The sequence below is a fragment of the Manduca sexta genome, chromosome 10, assembly GCF_014839805.1.
Source record: "Manduca sexta isolate Smith_Timp_Sample1 chromosome 10, JHU_Msex_v1.0, whole genome shotgun sequence".
NCBI classification, from domain to species: domain Eukaryota; kingdom Metazoa; phylum Arthropoda; class Insecta; order Lepidoptera; family Sphingidae; genus Manduca; species Manduca sexta.
This window is the reverse complement of record NC_051124.1, coordinates 6,880,058-6,896,583: the sequence shown is the minus strand read 5'-3', so window position 1 is coordinate 6,896,583 and position 16,526 is coordinate 6,880,058. Positions and strand designations below refer to the sequence as shown.

Sequence of the window (16,526 nt, the reverse complement as noted above, 5' to 3'; positions counted from 1 at the left end):
AATAACATTCCGTTGCGTACATTTATTTGGAAAATAATATTATAATTCTCAAGTATAATACTAATAATCTATGTTATTATCGCTAAGATTTGACTTTTTGCATATTTCTTTGCAATAGGCATATTCAAATACTGATGTCTTAATTCTTTCAAAATTAAGAAAGTACATTACCCCTGAGCCATAAGTAGGCTACTACTTTATCCCGGGAATTTAATGAAATAATAGATTCCATGGAGAGACGAAATTGTTTATTTTAATAATGAGTAATGAAAAGGTACATAATACAATTTGCTAGCACTTTTCCAGTGCTTAATTTTTTCTGTGCGCGCGATTGCGGCGCATGTTTGATTGGCATTGTGGGCAATACCACTTGCCCTTCGGCGGTGCGGTGATTCCCACGCACGGGTAATGGAACCACTCATATGGACACTGCAACAAATTACATTCATAGTTAATAACACTTATCATTTCTCGATCTGTAAATGTGAAATACTTTTTTAAATATGTTTTAGATGTTATAAATAATATTAAATTTGTTAACGCGTATGAAAATATTGAAATAAATGTTCTAATTAACAAATTTAAAGGACTGCCCTGAAATTAATTAAATCTATTAAACAAAAAGAGTATTACATCTTGATTGTCGCAGGCAACCATGTCACCGTATGACACTTGATTGCAGATGCAGTAGCGAGGTTCATTCGGGTCGTAAGTCCATTCCTCCTCTATCGGTTCCTCAATTGCCACATTGCCGACGCTCATAGCCCTGTGCAAAATGTTTCCCATAATTATTAAAAATAATTATATACTTTAAAAATGTCTTTAGCATATAACCTATTTCTCTTTATCATAATCATCTTGATATTATATACTAGTGTGTACCATTTGGGTAGGTCAAACCAAAATAAATTTCACTTTAGTCAATATTATACAACAGGCTTATCATTGAATTATCATGTACAGTTTATATGTATAAGTGGCCATTACCATCAAGCGAGCGAAATGCTCGACTTGTCATTCATCTTAATAGAAAACTAACAGTATTTTACTCCATCTAGACTTTAAACCTGGTTACACCTCAAATACTTTACTAAAACAAGGCGATGAGATACTATAGTATAAACAGTGTTATGCTTCTATTATACATTAATATAATACATACACAGCAGCAGGCGACGAGGAGCGGCTGGCGACCGCGGCCACTTGCTGCGTGTGTCCCGACACGCTCGACGCACTGTAGCTGTTCTTTCTGAAAGCCGCAATAAACCATTTGTATTTTAAGGTTAAATTTTTGTATTTGGTGTCATCAACCATCGTGTTTTAGAAACATTAAATAGTCACGCATTAATAATACAGCTGCCATAAGGTGTAAAAATCTCCCACACTGGTGCATGTGTGTGTGTGTGTCACATGCCAGGGTGGGTCTCTATATATCTGGTTTCCAACAAGTTGGCATTGTTGAGGTAATAGTTGGACTCCATTCAACTTAACATCGCGTGCAGTGGGGTCACTTTACCTTGTCCATATAATAAATATAACCATTTGTCAGTATGTTATATATCATATTCAATACTTACTTCTGCTTGGTTCGTTTATTTGATGAGGATGTGCTACTATGGCTGTGCGATGTGGTGTGGTGTCCATGCACAGTGTTGCTTTGATTGTGACTGGCTGCTATGCCATGACCTGAAAATAGGTAACCAATTTTATTATAACACCAATTTATCAGCATATTTAATTAGAGTATATTATATATCGTCTCAATACAGTATAGTGTTAACTCATTTGACAATTACAAAAATGGTTATCAAACCTAGAACCTTTCAGTTTACAGTCCAGCACAGTACAACTAGATCAATGGGGCTTATATGCATTAGTTATCTCTGTCGTGTATAGTTACCATGGTCGTGATGGGTGTGATGTGGTTGCAGCGCGTGGTGCGCGAGGTCTCCGCCCGCGACGGCCTCGTAAGACGCCTTTAGCGAAGCGGTGCGGCGGCCATGCTGCATCTATATTAAAAATAAATCAATTTCTTTCACTAGGCCGCTACATTATTCCTGTTGTTTCTGCGGTGGGATACATTTTATATCCGCCCGGAAAACGACCACCGTACACAAAATTTAAAGACTTATGTGTGTCATGTTACAGGATCAGCCTGTATATATCTGGTTCCAACAAACCGGCATGATTGTCTTGACTGCGGAGGAGTAATCATATCTTGTCACTCTACTTACCAGCAAATGCAGTGGGGTCACTTTGTCGTGTACTTTTAAAGAATTGATATATTGGAGTAATTTAATAAAAATGCCAAAGCTTTTTATTTATGTAACTACTTATATACAACAACATTACCTGCTGAGTGGCCGCTATAGCCTGACTGGCTGCAGCAGCAATGGCACTTCCAGCCTGACCCAGCGAATACGAATCACGACCAAGAGCAGCCTATGAAATAAATAATTGTATATGTAATATTCATGCTTTATCAGATACCCAACATCTTACTATTTTAATTAACTACTAATTAATTAAATAAAATATTAAGATGATTAATTAATTAGATTACATATACATGTACGTAACAAAATTATGCCATTGAACTGCAGATCAAGTTGACACGTTTTAACTCTTATGCATAACTTAGTCGAAAACAATACGGTTTTACTCACGTCATAAAGTAGTCGCAATCGCCGACCAGTTTCGACTTATTAAGTAGATCATTCTCAGGGGCGAGTGCTTATACATAACATTTTTTTTTTACTTAAAAACACCTGCACCCATTTCGTGGTCGACAATGTTTTTAAATCATCAAAAACATAGTTACTTGAATAGCTGGATCACGTGACAGGTTGCTAGAGGAATGCCCGCGCGCGTCACGATTGCCCCAACTATCGCGACGTTTCTCCGGCCTGATGCGGTATCTAATGCAAATGAAGTCATAATATATTTAAATATTAAGACCTTACAAAAACAATACTTCATAATGTAAGCATGTTATGGTTTGTATTAAAAATATTTTATGCTGCAGTTTGTCAAAAAAAAAAAATAGAATAAATACTTATAGCCACGAGAAAAATAGTTAGTACTAACATAAAGATTCAAACTCACCTATTCTCCTTATAGTGGTTATTATTAGATGTGCCAGTGTGGTTTGTATTGACATCTAAATCCAAAGACCGTTTCTCCAACAATTCAGTTATACCTTTATTGTCAGCTTCCAGTTCACATTTAAACTTATGCAATTCAGTATCTGTGGAAATGAGGTGTAGTATTTGTTAGAGGAAGTTTAGATTTGTTAACAAAAAGTATATTTCAGGGTAACACAATAAAGTAAAAATATTTTTTCTATGTCCAATTGGTTTTGGAATTGAAATGCAGAGATAGAAAACAAATATTCACTGATCAAACAAAAATTTATGTCAGTCATTAGATAGATGTTGTATTAGTCAACTTAATGTCTGCTACTCCATGGAGACTGGTGTATAATATTTCAAACGTAACATACATATTTCAAGTTCTTTTGGAAATTAATGTTTACTTTGTGGCCGACATAAAATTTTATAAAATTGTAAAATCAGAACAGGAATAAATTATTATCAATGACCAGATAAAATTACACAAGAGTAACCTACCCAATCTCCTCAAATATCTATCAACCAAATCATACATTTGGTTAGCCAGAGCAGTCTTTTCATCCGCTTCTTCCAAAGTCTTATTATAGCCACGCTTGATATCTGCAAATTCAGTGTTCGCTTGCTCGGTGTTGACCTCTCCACGCCTACATCCACCAAATAGGGTGCGTACTCTTTTCTCCAATGTATCCATGTTATCTACATAAAAAATTAAGTTAGAAAGAATAATAATCAACATCTCTGGGTTTTGATAAAAATCATAATATTAGCAGAGATTGCATTGATGGCATAGAGTATTACAGTACATCTACAATGCTGAGGTCTTGGATTTGAGCCCCACATTGAGCAAAGTGATATTAGGTTTTTGTACTTAGTAATAGGAATTTGTACCCGATATGGCGATAGGTTCACACCCTATCACATAATGCATAACAGAACACACTCCAGAGGAGTGGGTGCACTAGTTACACTTCTGTCTGCCCCTTCAGGTATAAAATGCGTAAGTGTATGTGTATGAGTGCCATCATAATATTCAGGCTACATTTTAAATACCGTTAAGCATTGTCACACATGACATTATAAGCAATCTTCTTTCACTATAAAACTTATAGAAAACCAACATGTTTATTGATATGTGGTAAGATTTATTTTCAGTGATATAAATTGTTGTATAGATACTGTGTTTAATATATTAATTGTCTAGAATAAGCTGTGATATGATTGTCATCATGATTGATCAAATGCAAGCAACAGAGAAAATATATCTGAATTAGCCTTCTACAATTGAAAAAATAACAGCATAGTAACCTTATTTTAAGAAGCTATGTATTCATTCCAAATTTATAATAAATATTGAAAAAAATATTTAACATATTTGTACAATATGTTATCTGTGTTTTGATCTTATAATTTTTTTTATATCAATATTATTTTATTTTTATAATGAAACTGCCACTAAAACTGTTAATTCTATGCGTAGGCTCCTAAAGTACATATAATTTTATTTTCAACCTACACTATTAGATAGACAACTTAGTAAGGAATTTAAAATGAACTAAAACATTTTTTTCAGTGTTCGTAAATTCCCGCCTGTAAATTATGCGCCGTAAATGTCTGGAGCGAATGCTTGAGACAATTTAAGAGGGGAAAAGTTTAAAGATGACTCCTTACAGTGCCCTTGATGGACATAGCACTACAAAATGTAATAATTTAAACAATCTAAAAGTTCATACTTTGCACAGATAAATCCATCTCACGCATTTCTGTGAATCTGTCTCTCAGCTCTTGCGGTAGATGTTCAATCACTGGAATGAATAATAACAATATATAAATTATTTGGTACTTGGAAGGTGGTAATAAAAAAATATTCTAGTTGAATATTTTAAATATTCGCGCGTTTGAGGCCACGCTCCAGTACTACCAACCATTTACAGTTACGTCACCGTGAACAAGAACAAAGGACAACTTACTTTCCAAATAATCTTCGAGATAAAGCATTTTGGTAAGTTAAAAGCGTTCAATTTATTTTATAAACACAAATATAGTTATTATAGAGTAATGACAATGTTTTATAGGACTTTAATCACTATTTAAATCACAATATTGACGTGTACTCCTTTTTACGTCACACGACAGAAATAGATTCGTAGTGTTGTGTCACAAAATACCGTTAGTAAATCTAATCGACTATATTGTGCAAGGACATTTCGATTATTATTTTTTTCAGTATACATACAACAAAATATCATTGGTTATTATCACAATTATATTATTTTTGTAACAGTTTTAGAAAACAGCCAAGTCGCTACTCGAGAGGTAAGCCGAAGTAACTTTTAATTTCAGTGCAACTTATATCTAACAAAAAAATTTGAACATCGTACATCCCACCCCCATGCAATGGGATGTGGTTTAGTCGAATATGGCCTCTACGTAGTGGTGTTTGCAGATAATTAGTTCATATACGGGTTGAAAAATCGATGCGCCATTACTTTGTTTTTTTTTTTGTACAGAAGCATGATCCGCAGACCTCTAACTGAAATAACTTTAAAAATAGAAGATTTACAAGCATATGAAGCTTTTCGTCAAGAACAAGCGCATTCTTCTGTTGTAGCGACAGAAATGCAGGAAGATACGCCGAAATCACTGGGTTCGGGAACGAAGACCACCGAAGAAATACACAATAGAATCGGCTATGTTCCTAAAAAGAAACCCAGCGGACCTAGCACTGTATAAGAATATGATAAATATAAAACTATAGATACTTATTAAGCGTTTTAATTTTGGTAATGTACCGAATCCCGATTGTAAAATTGCGATTCTAGGCGGATCTTAGGATTCAATAGTAGATCTTTCCTATTCTTTAGTTCTACTACGCAATATAGGCATTAGGCACGCCTTATCACGGGCATACGAAGGAGGGGGACGATGACATCCGGTATATGGGAAGGGGAAGGGGGCAGATTAAGACAAATTAATAAAAAAAAAATAATTCAATAATATACTTATTCTGTTTGAAATTACCATACAATGCATTACTCTAGTCTATCTTGTATTTACTGACTATACATGTGTTTAAAACAGAAAAAATAAATGTATTTTCGTAAAAAAAACAATAATGCGGGGGGCATTATTTCGTTACTATATGTTTTGTACTACAGCCTCGAAAAAATAATATTGAGCCCTCGTGGGAGACCACCGGCTAAATGGAGTGAAAAAATCACTAAACCTTTGCAACTCAAGCTGCACGATGCAATTCACGCCGCCGATGATAGAACCAGATAGAGGGCGCTTATAGACTCTCTAGACTCAGCCTACTGCGGTCACGACCCTCAGCATTGAGGGAACGACAGGATGGATGTATTGTACTTAGTAGTAGAGTAAAGCGTTAGCAAGCGCTTTCGCGTTTTTGGTAAAACCTATAACTATATCAAATAAAACAGAATAAAAAAACAATGCAAGAGGATTTAAAATTTATTTGATAAGAATACTTAGAAATAACGGTATTATCTACTAATATTTATTTCTAGTAAGTAAGTATAAGTATCAAGTTAAATTTTGACGTATTGTTAAACGGCTTAAATATATTACTGTGTAAGGTATAGATAAATAACGTCATTAAATTAAACTTAAATTTAAATACTTACTTATAGAAATTTAATGTATTGTACACTGCATTGACAATGACTAATACAGTGACCCATAGGAAAGTATTACTTCAAAAACTTATAATATTATGTATCAATATATTTCTTAAACTACATTCATTCAACGTAAGTAGGTTTATATATTCGTATTTATATTAAAATTTATGTGTTTTATTATCAGTAGCGCTAGGAAATTCCACAGGAGCAAGCGTATTTTGGCGCCGAAAAAATACACAGCAAAGTCTGAAACAAAAATGCAAAATATAAACTCATAATCGGGAGGCTATTTAAGTATTTAATTATTTATATTGATTTGCCTAAAAATCTAACATACATATAATACATATAAAAATACATATAAAATAATCACACTAGTTAAGTATAAGATGCACAACCCGCTACGAGTAAACACAGATTGCGAACAATACAAACAATGAAAATATAAAGGTAAAAATAGACAATACAAGCTGCAATCACACTGCCTATCCCCTTAGTATCTTTTTTTTATACGTGCACGGTAAAATAACCCCCCTGTACCTGTTAATAAGTGGAGTGGGGTCCAAACCCAATAGTATGTCGACTGACGATGAATGATTACCCTTCGACAGTCGACACAATTATGCCGGCCTGTTAGAACCTGATATACACAGGCTGAGCCAGAAAAGCGACACACTTACGTGGGCTACTATGGCGGGTTTTAACACCTAGTCGTCGCTATCCGGGCGGATATTACATTACAGAGGAACAAGTCGTGATTAAAATTCAAATTCCATTTTTTTTTAAATACTTACCAAATTATTTCTTTTAGATATTCTATTTTGTAATTTCAATATGTTTAACTTAGGTTTAGTTGTTCTAAATCATTTAACATGAACATAACCCTTAAACAGTACTTACCGTAGAGTTAAGAAATAGATTAATTCTATGAGACTGATAAAAGAGAATCCCATGAACAGCCCGAGTAGACCTCCGCAGCTGGCCAGGAAATCAGTTTGCCCATATAACTCGGAACGTCGAGATGTTATGAACTGCGCTTCTTTGAAGAAGATCATAACTCGGGAATAACTCACGCTGAAAGAAAAGAAACTGATATACAACCAATTTTCATATTATTTAGGTTTTATTAATAATAGTACATTTTAATATTATTTCATGCATGGTCGCTAAATGATAGGTAAACTACTATTATAATATACAGCAATGGTAGACTTGTACTTTTTTATGTTGAATGTTCCATGATCGTTTCCTTAACCTCCTTATCCCTCCTTTTATGGTGGATATCACACTGACAGTTCATATAAAATAAGATAATGCTGGGTTTTGGAGATTCACTTTAATTCCTTATTGTCCGGTTACAAATAGTAGGAATATTTACTGAAGCTATTAAATAAAATAAGTTACTTACATAATATGTTCGAATTTTACTAATACTCACTTTGCCAAATCTACGGGGATCTCTGATTTGTTAGCTCTATACAACGCTTCCCAATCGTAATCCGCTTGTGAAGTTTCTGCTTCGTATTCTATGGAGGTGCACGCCAATAGACACTGGCATTGTTCCGATACTTCGCGGGCTCTATTTAATGCTTCCGTGTCTGAAGCTTTTTTGTCTATTGCAGATTGTATTCCAATCGTTACCAATTCCACTGTAACGGTCATTGAAGTTAAATACATCAATCAAAACTTGAGCACTATAATTGCAAATTACATAAATGTTTGTGTACATTTACTTACTTTGAGATTTTTTGATGCACGCCATTCTTCCTGCATTGCATACAGCCATATCCGTGGCATCTGCAAAGCGAATTTTAACACATTACTCTAACTTGGTGCAACATAATAATGTCAAGTATTGATTACCAAACAGCATTACGTGGCATTCCGAAATGAACGCAGCCGCATCGTGCGTATGTAAAGTTGGCCAAACATTCCATTTGACAATTTGCTTGAGTGTAGACTTTGAAATATCGAAGGTAGCGCTCGTTTGGGAAATAACACTGTCGTCTGTGAATCAGAAATGTAGGGTTAACGGAGGTATATTTTAACTTTTAATTTTCGTACTTATAATTGTTATGCATAGCTAATGCACATATAAAATTAAAATAGGCTCAATTGCCTCCAGGATGCATCTTTTATCATATTAAGCATTCTATACATAAAAAATAACAAATTTATACATAAGTACTTAATTATTTTTTCACAAATTACACCACATCTAATATACTTGGGTATTTTACTTTTACACTTTGGAAACGCACCTTTCGGGATCATAAGGTCTCAATCCTTCAGAGGTAGTCATCAGTTTTGGTTTCACGGAGACTACGATTTCTTGTGATAGAGGCGAACGAAAATATTGCTGTGAAAGTCTAGGTAACTCGGCTGCATTGTGTAAAAGGATCTGAGGACATAAAATATGGTTCAGTCCTACTTAACCTATTTCTATTTGGAAACAAAGACGTCTTAGTTATGGTACCCCGGAGTCGGACCTAAATTCATTAATCTACTTAAATGTCTAAAAACAAAATTCAAATATAATAAAATATTCATAATCAACTGAACGAATTTACTCATATAATGGCAATATACAGTTCAAGTGTTCTTAGATTAGGTTTCTTATTATATTTTAGTTTTTTTTTTAAGTTTAGTGGTCCACTACGAAAATCTCTGCGGGCGGCATTGGATAGCCCAACGAGCATACATTGCATACGCAGATTGAGCACAGGATAGTTTAGGATCTCAATAAATGTTTAATTGATTACATTCTCATGTTTGTTTTTATCTATCTATTTTTGATGGTTTACGAAACTAAGGTTATTATCATTTATATACATAAGTAGCTTCTATAAAATAATGTACTTTAAAATATTTTATTGTGTATATTAAATACAAAATAGGTATCTATGTTTGTAAAAGGTAAGTGATACCTAATTATATTAATTGTTTCATTTTTTATTATTTAATTTCTAAATTACTTTAAATAAGTATTTGTTTTCTTGTTGTATAGATTATGTTTACTGGTATCGAGTTTACGATTGAATAATTGTACAAAATTACCTTGAATCCTTGGACTGGACCTCTACAAAGATAATCTAGATCGATGGTATTTGCTTTCAGTACAAACGTTAAACCAGATTTTGCACCATACCCCTGAAATAAACATGCTATAAACATATGTGGTTTTCCTATAAAGAATTTATTATTAATTAAGTATATGAAAATAATTGATTGTGTAAACGAAATTTCTTTAGGACATGACGTTATAATTGTGTGGAAAATTAAGGCATTTACGACAGGAAAACGGGACAACGTCTCTCCAGCTACGGATTAAGTAAGGTTATATATAATAATATAGCTATGTATGGACGTGCAACGATATTATCACTGGGTCGTCTCAGTAGTACTTTACGCTTGTAGTGACAGAAGGATGAAAATACTGGCGATGACTAAAAAATGTTGCATTTCTATCTGCCAAGGGCCGAACGCCATTGGTTAGGTTATTTAAATTTTAGATTAGTATATAAGGAATCTACTTGAATTTTAATTTATTTTAATTTTGCCAGTGGTAGGAAATATTCTTAAATAAATTATTTTAGGTGCAATTGGTATATGCATTCGGTAATATAATTTTATTAATCTGTAGAAGATCCTGTCAAATATGAAACACCTGTATAAAAGCACCCACTATTATCGTGTGTTAAATCAAGCATAACGTCTCTACAATTTCGCTCTCTACAAGTACTTATATAAAATAAGCTTACCGATCCCCGATTCGGATAAGTTTCTATAGGTGTATTTGGAGCATAACCCTCATCTAAATTCCAAGATCCAGCTTTTTTATCATGCTCCAAATATGGATAATCTTTATGCAAACTGCAAATAAGTGTCACATCATTTAATAATTAAAATATCGCCCTATTCTGCATTTAATATTGGTATTAAATATTCAAAAATCGCTAGATAAGGGGAATAACCAATAAACTAAAGTGCAATTATTAATTTAAATTAATATTACGACTTTAATCTTTATTGACTAAACCTTAGTGTTGCTAGTCATGTATACGTCGTTTTTAAACAACCTGACGACTAAAAGAGAGCTTACTTCTTTCGATGATAAGCACTAGCATAAAAAATCACTAGGAAAATCCGTATGATACCCGTACGAAGTCTAAACATTCCATAAGATTTTTTTTTGAATATTCGGGATTCGACCAATTTGTTTTAGAAATACATAAAAGTAATAAATACTTCTCTGTCCTAAATAACTCTTCAGCTCGGAGGGTATTAAATGTGTAACAAATTCCTTCTTCAGTTACCACTGGAGAGAAAAGCATAGAACAATTATCTACCGGTGTGTCCTTCCAAGTACACTCAAAAAATACATCTGTCAATGTAGGCGATACCTGCAAACATTATTGATTAAGTTTAGCCCTTTTTATTAATTACAAGTTGTTGGTCTAGTTGTAATGTTCTAGTTTCCAGTTCCGGATTGGATAATTGTCTTTTAAATATGTTTTTAAATTTGATAAATACGTTAAGTTGTCTGGAATTGAAATTTGTGTTTTTGTTTAATATCTTCTAAGCAGTTCGAGGATACATAAAGGCTCGCCTTTATGTATTCCATAATTAATAAAATATGGTATGCACATTTTTTATCTAATTTTCCTTTTCCTGCGTCAGCACAAAAAATGCTACCGACAAACATTATGACTACTTATATTTAAATTAATTTTTTTAACGCGCTTTTTAGCTTATTATAATATAGATACTGCTGTTAAAATCAAATAACAAAATTTAATTAATGAACAGAACATAAAAATATAAGTTCTTACCATTTTTATGTTGTTTGTTATGTCCGCCCCTTCACTGAAATTTCGTCCTATAGATGGTGCAAGGTGATCGTCACAAATCATTGTGACGTCTTCAAAAAGATTTTTTCTACAAGCATAAACAACATTCTTAAAAAACCGCTTTAATTAAATTATGGTATGTTCAGCTTTCAAATGAGCTATTTGCTCGAACGCCGGTTACAAAAAGAACTGGGCGAGGAACATTGGTCTTCAGACCACGTTCGATCTCAAAACGCATGTTAATCTCACTGAATTCGATCATTGTCTGGTGGAAGGTTTTTTTCCAGATAGCAATCCACTTTATACTTATATTATTAAAGCGCAAGTAGTTCTGTCTGTCTGTATCTTACTTCTTAACTAGTAAAACGCTGAACTGATTTGGATGAAATTTAGTATGGAGATAGTTTGGGACACTGGGAAGAAAAATCATGAAAAAAAAAATCATGTGTGTATTCTTTGTGAATTTATCGTTCGCTTTAACGGTGAAGGAAAACATCGTGAGGAAACCTGCACATCTGAGAAGTTCTCTATAGGAATTTCGAAGGTGTGTGAAGTCTACCAATCCGCGTTAGGCCAGCGTGGTGGACTAAGGCCTAATCCCTCTCAGTAGTAGAGGAGGCCCGTGCTCAGCAGTGGGCAAGTATATATACAGGGCTGATATTATTATTATATTATTACTGGGAAGGACATAGGCTATTTTACCCCGGGAAGATGTATTCGAGACTTTTATGTCGGATTTTTTTGGTGTCATATAAACAGTTAAACAAATGAAGGTGCAATAAATAATATAGTAAGTATGCTACTATCATGAGATTTGTATGACATAAAACTTGGTCCTGGAGTGGTTATTTCTGCGCCCTTAAAGGATTTGCGCCTGGTGTCTGGGTAGTGGATACATTTGGATCGCCTCATTTACAACACTATTTACAAGTTACAACTACTATTCCCGTTGATACTCACAATTCTTCTGTTAAATTATCGCGTTTATTTCTGTATAAATGAAAATATTCAGTGAAATTGAATTTTTTCTGCCTAGTTTTTGTTTCTCCGCAAATCGTAACGGCTGGGTATGGTATCTAGAAAGAGAATGGATTTGTAAAATAATCGGAATTATTATTAACAAAGGCCAGTATACACTAATATAAAAGTAATTTACCTGCCAAACCGGGGTTGGGTTTTCAGCAAAACTTACAATCACTGGGCTTATATTCCACTTAATCCACACTTGTCTTATTAAACAACTACACAGAACTACGCAGCATATAAAAGCAATTAGCCAGAATATTCTGAAAAAATACCCTATTTAGAATACATAAGTAGATATTATTTTCATAAATGGCCATACTTACAGAATGTACTGCATGTTTAATTAATTATGTGTTTCACGGTCACAATAACTGTGTGAGGTATTCATTGAAAACTTAAAATCACTTACGAGTTACAGGAAGCGAAGTGAAGAGAAAAATACTAAAATCGTAGCAATAAATGAATCAAAATAAGATTTACACCATTACTTTCAAATATATTACAAGTATAAAAATAGGTGGATATATTTTGCAAATGGGTATATTTTTCTATAACGGAGCATTGCGTCTGATGGATTGCACTGTGCACTTAGCTAACTTTGATGCGCCAATTACAGGATCACACATTACAGATAACAAACCCATTGTAACAATTGTATTGATTAAGGTAATTGAATAATTATCTTTTCTTTACCTAAGGAGGTATCTCTAGGTGAAACAAAACTTATCTATAGAGCAGTAGAGTTTTAAGAATACTTACTTTTCGACGTAAGTCCTTTCTTTCTCACCGATGTATTTGAGGCCATGAAGATTTGAATTATTCGTGTAATCTACAATGTAATCTTTGATATCATTGTTCTTTATCTTCGTACCTTGCTTTTCATTGTCATTTGTTTTTTCTAGATCGTCATCTGGGATATCGCCTAGGCTTCCAGATCTGAAAATAATATTCATATTTTCAAATTATTAAATAATGAATAATTTGTAAAATACAATATTTCTAAACGATACCTCGCGTGTCTCCGCATGTTGTTTTGGAGTGACTACACTCTGCGAGCTTACACCGAATTTTAATTACGCCGTTGAAAATGAAGGGCGTCGCATTTCTATTCCCAAGAGGATTGTTCCAATTATGAAATGAATATGCCTAATGTGAAATTATTATATTATGCCAATGTCGCGTCGTACCAATTAACTATGTAGGTAAACTTTAATTTGTCTTTTAACAAAATGAATTGACGCTACAATTATATTAGCTTATTTGCCGCCCGTGTGTATATTTTGATGAAAGTTTTTCATAAAATCTTTTCTCAGCGAATGTGCTAATGTCCAAAAACCTTCATACCCATTTTATAGTTCTTGATAACTTCGGAAAAGTGTGTGTGTTTGCTCATTGTGCTGGATGTAGCCCAAGCAGCCAGAACAACTTCTAATCTGTAAGCTATTGTTTGCAGCTTCGTATGTGTGATACAGAGACGGAGCTTTCCTTGGAATAAGAAACCCGTTGTACACTGTCATGATAAAAAATAGTATTTATAAATTATGACCACATTATGCAATATATTTTATGCATTTTAGTAAATAAAAAATAGTATTTATTAATATTAATATCAGCCCTGTATTATATACTGTCCCTCTGTTGGGCACGGGCCTCCTCTACTACTGAGAGGGATATTATATGATTCTCATGAACGTACTTGTATATGTATATCTGTGTCATCAGAAAAAGTGGTAGGCTAGGTTGATGTATTTATATAGCATAATAAATTGTTTTCTCGTCAGTGTTTGTGAAGGTGCAGAACTTACGAGGATGACTATAAAGGCTATAGCGACGACCGTGAAACTGACAGATGAATTGGGTACCTGATGAAGTTAAACATAATGCAGCGCACCTTCACAGTGTTGAAGCTTTTGGGATGGTAAATCAAACAAGACGTTTTCGTGTACGACTATTCTTTCGTATAAACATTTCTTTCAACCATCACAATTATTCACTGCTTTCCCCCCAGAAGTTAGAGTCAATGTTAAGATATAATAAACGTTCGCATAATCTGTAAATCGTATCATTAGGCGCCAAAACCATTTCCTCTTCACTATTCTTATCTATACTATTATATAAAGCTGAAGAGTTTGTTTGTTTGTTTGTTTGTTTGAACGCGCTAATCTCAGGAACTACCGGTCCAAACCGAAAAATCCTTTTTACGTTGGATAGCCCTTTGTTCGTGGAGTGCTATAGGCTATATATCATCACGCTATACCCAATAGGAGCGGGGCAGTAATGGCTAATCTCAGGAACTACCGGTCCAAACTGAAAAATTCTTTTGCGTTGGACAGCCCTTTGTTCGTGGAGTGCTATAGGCTATATATCATCACGCTATACCCAATAGGAGCGGGGCAGTAATGGCTAATCTCAGGAACTACCGGTCCAAACTGAAAAATTCTTTTTGCGTTGGATAGCCCTTTGTTTGTGGAGTGCTATAGGCTATATATCATCACGCTATACCCAATAGGAGCGGGGCAGTAATGGCTAATCTCAGGAACTACCGGTCCAAACTGGAAAATTCTTTTTGCGTTGGATAGCCCTTTGTTCGTGGAGTGCTATAGACTATATATCATCACGCTATACCCAATAGGAGCGGAGCAGTAATGGCTAATCTCAGGAACTACCGATTCGAACTGAAAACATATTTTTGTGTTGAATAGTCCTTTGTTTGTGGAGTGCTCAAAGTTATATATCATCACGCTATGATCAATAGGAGCGGAGCAGTAATGGCTAATCTTAGGAACTACCGGTTTCAACCAAAAAATTCGTTTTGTGTTGGATAGCCCTTTATTTGTGGACCGCTATAAGCTATATATCATCACGCTATACCAATAGGAGCGGAGCAGTAATGGCTAATCTCAGGAACTACCGGTTTGAACTGAAAAAATCTTTTTTGTGTTGGATAGCCCTTTGTTCCTGGAGTGCTATAGGCTATATATCATCACGCTATGACCAATAGGAGCGGAGCAGTAATGAAACATGTTGCAAAAACGGGGAAAATTATGAGTTTTGAGAGCTTCCGTTGCCTGCGCTGCGTAAACGGTTAAAGTTATGCAACAATGATGTATGACGGGATTGTTTCACTTAAAAAGTTCTAAATAATATAACAAAAGTCCCCCGCTGCATCTGTCTGTTACGTGTTAAACTCAAAAACTACCCAACGTATTAAGATGAAATTTGGTATGGAGACAGTTTGAGACCCTGGGAAGAACATAGGCTCCCGGGAAACTATTATTTTTATAACGGTAAACTTTAGCTTGAAAAACTTTATAACGCGGGCGGAGCCGCGAGCAAAAGCTAGTCCTAAAATAAAGTTAAGATTGCTCACGAATCCTTGGTTATTTTGGAGTTATAGAGCGTGGATTGGAGTAGTGTGTATGCAATGTATTCAAAGTGTGGTTATCTAAATTTGCTGGCTTATAAAATAACGAAACTAATATCTATATCTATTTAGCGGTTTGTGTGTGTTGCGCTAACAAAAAGAACTTGAACAGACATCTTCAAAACTATCACATTCTTATTATTTTAGATAATACGAGCAGGATGTGAGTAGGCTTATTTGTTCACACGTTCTGGTATGATAATCTGACCACATTATGCAATATATTTTATGCATTTTAGTAATGAGACGAGCTAGTTACTAGTAATCTGATGGTAAGCCATAAATAGGCCCATTGTAGCAATATCAGAACTTTTAATTATAAAGTTCTCCATGGCATACTGCATGTTCGTCAATCTGAGACATTACGGTGTTACGTTTAATAATGCCCAAATATGCCCCTCGAACTCTAATACGAAATTCCTTGAGCTGCTGAGTGACAGAAATCTAGGTACACTGC

The 16,526-nt window shown here is 34.3% G+C and overlaps 2 protein-coding genes and 1 long non-coding RNA gene across 3 annotated transcripts; 1 reads left to right on the top strand and 2 right to left on the bottom strand.

Moving 5' to 3' along the window:
- Positions 1–226: 226 nt before the first annotated feature.
- LOC115455868 (inhibitor of growth protein 3) lies at positions 227–5,295 on the bottom strand. The gene is made up of 11 exons (XM_030184631.2): positions 5,099–5,295; positions 4,862–4,933; positions 3,630–3,827; positions 3,106–3,247; positions 2,822–2,918; positions 2,353–2,442; positions 1,901–2,009; positions 1,578–1,686; positions 1,163–1,249; positions 634–766; positions 227–429 (listed from the first exon to the last, which is right to left on the bottom strand). Exons 1-11 carry the CDS (start codon positions 5,124–5,126, stop codon positions 310–312), a joined length of 1,185 nt encoding a protein of 394 aa, XP_030040491.1. The 5' UTR covers positions 5,127–5,295; the 3' UTR covers positions 227–309.
- On the top strand, positions 5,014–5,673 carry LOC115455870. The gene is made up of 2 exons (XR_003939831.2): positions 5,014–5,130; positions 5,639–5,673. It is a non-coding gene; the product is annotated as an uncharacterized LOC115455870 (long non-coding RNA).
- A 1,184-nt stretch (positions 5,674–6,857) lies between these two features.
- LOC115455824 (pickpocket protein 28) lies at positions 6,858–13,751 on the bottom strand. Its single transcript, XM_030184567.2, has 14 exons — positions 13,656–13,751; positions 13,405–13,581; positions 12,776–12,905; positions 12,580–12,695; positions 11,602–11,707; positions 11,018–11,172; positions 10,531–10,642; positions 9,827–9,919; positions 9,031–9,170; positions 8,646–8,776; positions 8,507–8,566; positions 8,208–8,418; positions 7,670–7,843; positions 6,858–7,015 (listed from the first exon to the last, which is right to left on the bottom strand). The coding sequence occupies exons 1-14, from the start codon at positions 13,670–13,672 to the stop codon at positions 6,928–6,930; spliced, it is 1,710 nt and encodes a 569-aa protein (XP_030040427.2). The 5' UTR covers positions 13,673–13,751; the 3' UTR covers positions 6,858–6,927.
- Between the last annotated feature and the right edge of the window lie 2,775 nt (positions 13,752–16,526).

Excerpts from the sequence above, each read along its gene's own strand:
- LOC115455868 (XM_030184631.2), bottom strand. The coding sequence starts at position 5,126 with ATGCTTTATCTCGAAGATTATTTGGAAA. Across the intron at positions 4,934-5,098 it reads TCTCGAAGATTATTTGGAAA|TGATTGAACATCTACCGCAA; the intron begins GTAAGTTGTCCT and ends TATTCATTCCAG. Across the intron at positions 3,248-3,629 it reads TAGATATTTGAGGAGATTGG|ATACTGAATTGCATAAGTTT; the intron begins GTAGGTTACTCT and ends TCATTTCCACAG.
- LOC115455824 (XM_030184567.2), bottom strand. Across the intron at positions 11,173-11,601 it reads TAACAAACAACATAAAAATG|GTATCGCCTACATTGACAGA; the intron begins GTAAGAACTTAT and ends TAATGTTTGCAG. Across the intron at positions 9,920-10,530 it reads CTTATCCGAATCGGGGATCG|GGGTATGGTGCAAAATCTGG; the intron begins GTAAGCTTATTT and ends TGTTTATTTCAG.